The following is a 7,500-nucleotide window of genomic DNA, read 5'->3' as shown; positions in this document are numbered from 1 at the left end:
AAGAAAGATAACTTTCAAGTGCACGTGTTTCACCAAAGAACTTGTTCCTGTTAATTTGGAGAAAAAGAAAGAAAGAAGAAAAAAAAAATCATCAGTCACGCACGTGAGTTACCTTCACTCGAGCAGTGATTTAATATACAAATGATTTAAAATTGCATATCATGCATGCTTTCCAGTCATGCACTGAGATGAAATTTGAAAGAGTCCTGGCAACGATCCATAGAAACAATAAACAAGAAGGGGGAGTTGTAGCTTGCTTCTCTTTCAAGAATACTGTCCACAAAAGGCACCATACAAATTTCCTTTATAGAGATGTAGATAAATTTAAGCAAAAGGCAGTAAAGGAACAGTGAATGCTCTTTTGTAATCAATGAAAAAAGACAATAAATAAATCACAACGAATAAATTATAATAAATAATTAAATAATAAATAATGACAGTAAATAAATTTAATCAAATAAAAAATAAAATAAGAATAAGTTCTTAAACATTGCGGACTATATACCTAATACTAATTCTGAAGTATTAGGTAAATACACACTTGAAATATCTCTCTCTTTCACACTTTAGTCAATAGTTCAGACCTCAGTACCGGAAGTGTGTTGGGAGGGGGGGAAGGGGTGACTCACTCTTTCGAAAGTTTGGTAAAAAGCTTTTGACAATGTATGTACGTGTGTAAATGCAAATCAGGATGATAATAACCCCTCCACACCAAATCATAATTTGCATGTAGAAAGGACATACATACTAGAATAATGATAATAAAAAAAGACCCCTGTGATTTATTGCAAAGACGAGCTCATACAAAGGGAATTAACGAACAGATAATATGCAATTCCTGTCTGTATTTCTGTATTAATTTCTCTGTTTATTATTGATCTTATCGTTATTATCATCATCATTATTGTCATTATCATTACTATCATGGTTATCCTTATCCCCATCCTTGTTATAAGCGTGATTATCATCATTATCATTATTATTCAAGGACCATCAATATACTTTTAAAAATCAACATCCTGTCAAGTCTCAAATAACTATTACCGACAATCCGCCAACCTGCCAAGTGCACCTTCGCCTCATATCTATCTATCTTTGTCTATCTATCTATCCGTATCTGTCTTTATTCATGCATTTCCCTTCTACAGACTTTAGTTTAACACTTATCAAGGCCATTCTCCTGCATAACATTTTATGCAGAAGAGTAGAAAGAAATGAAAATCAAGCAAGCAATCAATCGTTGACAAAAAAACAAAAACAAACTGTAGACGAAAAAAAAAAAAATGATAACAAATTTACATTGTGTAAATCTTTTTACTTATATTTCATCAGTGAATGAATGGATACATTAATTCGTTCATATAATTTAGATACACACACAAAAAACAACAAATATGGACACGAACTCTACGGACCATTGCGCCAGTTTTAAATATCTATGGGGAACATAATTTCTACGGATTTATACATCATTAACTCAGTTATGGATTACCGTAGTATCTATACAATACACTCAAAGAAAAGTACCTGAACTAACCGCCCTGCACCCTCTTCCTCTGGGGTATTTACCTATAGGGAGCCCATCCCCCCCACCCCCGAACCTCTTACCCTTGAGGTATTTACTTATGAAGACTCCTTTGAGGTTGAAAATAGACTCCAGGATGCTTTAGGTACTTACGAATGTTACAAGTCTTAAGTCACAGTACGCAAGTGTTTTTTTTTTCTTCACTCGGTCCATCCTCCTTCCCCCAACGATGAAAACCAAGACTATCAAATATGGCGGGCATTAAGGGGCCGTTATACGAAATCAGGGGGTCAGGGGTTCAGGGGGTCGGGGGGGGAGGTAAAAAAGTGGTCCTAGAGATTTGATTCTTTTATTGAAAACAATCCGTAAGAATAACTGTTGTTGTGTAACCGCGTTTCACGTTGATAACTGTGGAATGAAAAGAGAGAAAAAAAGTTAAAAATACATGGTACGACTCTAGCTCTATAAGCCCACTTAATATTAATATTATGCTAATTTGATTATTCCTAGCTGAAAGCCAAAAAAATTATGTATCAAAACTCTTGATACATAGGGAGGGGGAGGGGGGGGGTCGGACGCCTAGACCCTCCAGCTGCGTACGAAAGCTCTTCTTGGAGTTTCCTGTTCTTCATCTCTACTTTGAAGGGCGATGTTCATCCGTTGATCTTGCTGCTCAAGAAGTTTATGCCATATTATCGTCCGCTGTTCACCCAGGATGGTGTCGAAGCAGCCGCTGGACACCCAGGATGGTGTCGAAGCAGCCGCTGGACACATTCAAAATCCAACATTGCTTTATCCCCATCCTTGTGTTTGGGAATAACCCTCCATATACGAGCATGTAATGACTCATTAGGACTTTGCATTCTACCTGCAAGGCATTTCATCATGATGTCTGATGCAAGACGATCGCACACTTCTTTCACAAGTGCGAGTTCCGGTGTACTTTCATGGACTTGTGGCTACTTGGCACTTCTCCGTCCTCTAGGGTTTTATTGAAAAAGCACCATGAATCCTGTGGTGGTGTGTGGGATTTACCATGAATCCTTGCTTTGCTTTGGGGGCAGAGGTGGTGTGTGGGATTTTCGTCCTTAGAGGAACAGTGATAATATGAGGCTAGGATGTCTCCCTCGTGGCCTTAGGAGAGGTACCCTTCTGACGTCCGACTGCGATTCCGAAGTACCGCGTCAACTGGTCGATGACGTTGTCTGTCAGTCTATTTCTTCACACCGAGACTTCTTTTCCTCTTTTTGTCCTCTACTGTGAGTTCTGTGGAGACTTGCTTCAATTTCCGCAGCGAAGTACCGAGGCGCTTCGCTGCATGGTTGACGCATTCCTCCCTTAGAACGGGGTGTTCTTCACCGTAGGGTCCTCGCCCATCGTTCATGTTTCTGACAGCATTGTCCGCATTGCTGTCTCCATCCGAAATAAATGATGTATATCTCAGGTGGTGATTTAAGGAACTTCTCCACATCATGATAGAAAATAAGTAACGAAAAAAACATTAATTGTTGAATAATGAAGAAAAGAAAAGCCCAAATTGCTTGTAAAAATGAAGGTTATTGAAATTTACATCATACAAATATCAAAATCGTGCTTATCATATCATAATACGATATTTATTGACGACATATTAACGTTTTCGAACACATCCTAACACACGTTGTTGTTATTAATGTTTGTGGACTCAAGATCATATTTTCAAATTGCTATATTTTTCTAATAATTAGTGATCGTCCTGTTTAACACATACATGCGCACACACTACTATTACTTTAATACTTCCTGACAGATACTTATTAACAATTTTCATAAATAATAATAATAATCGCAAAGGCTTCGCGACTCTTTAACCTAGCAATACTGTATCATTATCAGATTAACGTGCAATAAGAATATATCTAAACTATTTTTATTCTGGCGCGTTCTCTGTCCATTACAATGTAGCTCTGTGTACTTAAAGTAATGAAAAGTTGTCTAATCAAATTTCAAAGATTTTAAAAGACCCGTGACAGCTAGAGAAATGTTAGCTTCTGTAGGGGTGACAGGGAAAGGGTTAATCTCACCAATGGTAAAGGCACTCTGTCCTCTGTCGAAACATGCCTATTAGAACCCATTTATAACCCATTATAGCCCCCTTTACTATAACAATTGACTATTGACTCCGGTTTGGTAAACCGTTACTGGTATTCCAGATAAAATTGTCGAGGTTATGAGAAATGGTATTCTATAACTAAGGGAATTAGCTGCTTCTTTCGATGGTTGGAATTAAGTCCGATATTGGTCTGTTTAACTACTAATGGCAAGATTTATGTCTGATAGTCGTCTGATTAAAAACTAATGGTAAGAATGAAGTTCGATAGTAGTCTAGTTAACTATATCCATGAGCGAAGTCAATAGGATGAATACAGTTGCCATGACAGCTATCAATAACAATAATTATGATAATCGTTCATGCTATTCTGATCACGAAAGGCTAACGGGAGTTGCCTAAAGAGTATCATGTTCATATTTACTGCATCCATCCACGATAGTTGTTAATGTCAAGCTTGTCAGTCGATATCCAATCACATAAACGGCACACGTCGAGAGATTTTTATTGGATGATTACACTTGATTTGATGATTAAATTATTTGATAATCACATACATAGAAATAAATATGATAATGTTTTTTTTTTTTTATGCCATTCAGATAAATTAATAGATACATAATTAGATTTATGGATGTATAGATATACAGATAGATAGATAAGCAAAAGCTGAGAGTATAGATGAATCTACAAATATGCATGAGATAAATTCATCAATTAATAATCTCGCTTATTTTGTTAAGCTAATTGTAGTTTTAATGAATCATATATTTCCACCCATTCCCCCTCGCCTACCTCACCAACCCCATTTCTACCTACACCCATACCCACCCTATAATCCCACTCCTGCCACCCACTGCCCTATTTCATACTCACTATCCCATTTACACCCATTTTTTCCCATCCCAACCCCATTTCCCCCATCACGCCTTACACAAACCTCACCACATCCAACACATAACAACTCATTCCTCATCACATCCTCTGCAACCTCATCACTCTATTGCTACTCATTCCACCTACCCCATTTGCCCATCAAACTACATTCCAACCTCACCCCCCACCCCACCTCAACCCCCACTCCAACTTCATCATCCCATTTCCCTCATCACACCCCCGCACTCTATTTCCCTCATCACAACCCCCCCTCCAACCTCACCACACACCCACACCCAATTTCCCTCATCACAACCCTCCCCCCCCCTCCAACCTCACCACCCCATCCCCACTCAACGCCACCCTTCTAACCCCAACCCCAGCCCCCGCAACTCTCACTCGCTGCTCTGACGCCGCCCCTGTGCCCGACCACAGCGAGGTTAAGAAAGAGTACAAGACCACCGACGGCAGCTATACCTTCGGCGTGTTTTACGAGTGTGCTTCCGGTTTCGCCTGGCTCTCGGGGGCTCGCGGGAAGCTGACACAGTGCAAAAATGGGAAGTGGACGACTATTTTCGATGTGTGCACCGAAGGTATGTATCTATGTGTATAGACATAAATATGTGAATATAAATCGTTTTGTGATGGGAATAGTCAAGAATTTTTATTTTTATTTATTTTTTATGCCTATTTATCTATTTTATTTTATCTATTTATTTATTTATTTGTTAATATTGGTCAAGTGCTCTTACATTATTTGTACGAGAAAGTGTTAATAAAAAGGTAAAAAAAAAAAAAAAAAAAAAAAAAAAGAAAAAAAAAAAAAAAAATCCCTTTTAGGTTCGTAGAAATAAAAGATACCAAGAATTTAACCCCCTTTACCTACCTTAAGTTCCGCAACTTATTCACCGCGTGTGTATTATCTTTCCTTCTTTCAGAATGTCCTATAAAGTCGGCCAGGGACTGTGCGGACGTGCATCAGTTTGGCTTCAGGGAAACCAAAATGTACAGACTTACCGGCGATGAAGGCTCATATGAGGTGAGTACAAGGTACCCCTCATACCCTCATACTCTCATACCTTCATACTCTCATACCCTCATACCCTCATATCCTCATACTCTCATACTCTCATACCCTCATACTCTCAAACCCTCATACTCTTAGAAAGCTTATACTCAAAGTTATTAAAACTAGAAACTGATCGAAACGACAATGCTAATTGGAGAAAAGATAGGACACATGGACATGGAAGAGTGGGGGAAGGAGGAGGGGGTGGGCGTGGCAATACAAACAAAGACAGGATTAATAATCAAATAAGTGGAAATCAAACCCCATACTGTAGTGGACTATAATGGACTTACAAAACTATTAAAGAGCTGCTTCGTCTAAAGTACAACCCTGGATTCACGGAGGACAGAATTACAAGAAACCGCAAATGAACACGTGAGAGAATATACCAGGGGGAAGAAATAGACAAGGTGGTAATGCATAATATCCACGAGAGAAAAAGATAATACTAAATAGAATGATCTTCTCTGTCTCTCTCTCTCTCTCTTTTTCATTCTCATTCTCTCTCTACACACACACACACACACACACACACACACACACACACACACACACACACACACACACACACACACACACACACACACACACACACACACACACACACACACACACACACACACACACACACACACACACACACACACACACACACACACACACACACACACACACACACACACACACACACACACACACACACACACACACACACACACACACACACACACACACACACACACACACACACACACACACACACACACACACACACACACACACACACACACACACACACACACACACACACACACACACACACACATGTATATATATATATCACGTAGAACTGAAGACATTGCCTCCACGGAAAGAAGAAGTACATATATAAAAGAAAGATTTGTGAAAGTCAAAGAAAGGCTTTTGAGAACCTAACTAGGAAACAATTCGAAATCCGAAATGACCAAAGAACCAATATTCTGACTGGACGTCCACTCCGAAATAGCGAGAAACCCAGATACCATAAATCAGTATAATCACATCCCACTCAAAAATAACAAGGATGCACGATAGGCGATCGACAAAAAAAAAAAAAAAAAAAAAAAAAAATCTAACTGTAGTCTTAGTTAAATGTTCACTAGTACTACTGAAATTTCCCAACTTGCTTTTATAAAGAAAGGTTCAAAACCATAGAAAATCTACAAGAAAAACAACAAAAAACAAAAACAACAATAGTAAAAAGTAATAAGGTCGATTAACTTGAGAAACACTTAATATCAAATATGTAACTTCGATCCAAGGAGGGTAAATCACTCGTAAATAATCCCCTTGATTACTAATAGGTTATGAAATACTTCAGCAGCTAAGCGAGTGTATTAATTGCATATGCTTTGGAAACAACAGCAACCACAAAAAACAGCAAAATCTCACACTATAAGTAGATACGGAAGCGAGTTTCTTTTAACTTTGCAAAGTCAAAGTAAAAATTCCTCGAACGGAGGAATGATTTTCAATATACAAAAGACAAATAAATAAAGTAATCTGAGTTAATCAAATCGCGGGCGCAAGTAACTGTTAATAATACGATTCAATCAGAGCAACGATTATATTAATTATTCCTCATTATCTCGGGGTCAGATATAACACCTGAAAACTATATCAATATGCGAGCAAAGAAATCAATAAAAAAATAAGGATCTGTGTACCCAAAACCTCCAAACAGCCATCGAAAATATTAAATTGGAATTGTACCTGTAACATCGACCTGTACACCACCAAATACCATGTAGCCAGGTATAGCGAAAGCAAAAACTTACTCTTATACCAACCCAAGATCGAAGACACATCATCCAACACATCGAGGAAATAAAAAAAGACCTTGGAATGCTAGCCAACGGGACCCAACACCCAAAGGAAAACGTCAATGACAAAGTATCACTG

General features: G+C 38.3%; 1 protein-coding gene across 1 annotated transcript in view; it reads left to right on the top strand.

Annotated features, from left to right (window-relative positions):
• LOC122267696 (uncharacterized) overlaps positions 1 to 7,500 on the top strand; it is a 66,377-nt gene that overhangs the window by 6,462 nt on the left and 52,415 nt on the right. The window contains exons 3-4 of the mRNA XM_086553095.1: positions 4,874 to 5,083; positions 5,429 to 5,529. Of these exons, the coding sequence (XP_086409221.1) occupies positions 4,874 to 5,083; positions 5,429 to 5,529 (311 nt within the window). The remainder of the gene's footprint in view (positions 1 to 4,873; positions 5,084 to 5,428; positions 5,530 to 7,500) is intronic.

The sequence above is a fragment of the Penaeus japonicus genome, unplaced genomic scaffold (genome assembly GCF_977035675.1).
Source record: "Penaeus japonicus unplaced genomic scaffold, GWHDUDI00000001_assembly GWHDUDI00000027, whole genome shotgun sequence".
NCBI lineage: Eukaryota > Metazoa > Arthropoda > Malacostraca > Decapoda > Penaeidae > Penaeus > Penaeus japonicus.
The sequence above is the reverse complement of the archived record's forward strand: the minus strand, read 5'-3'. Positions and strand labels throughout refer to the sequence as shown.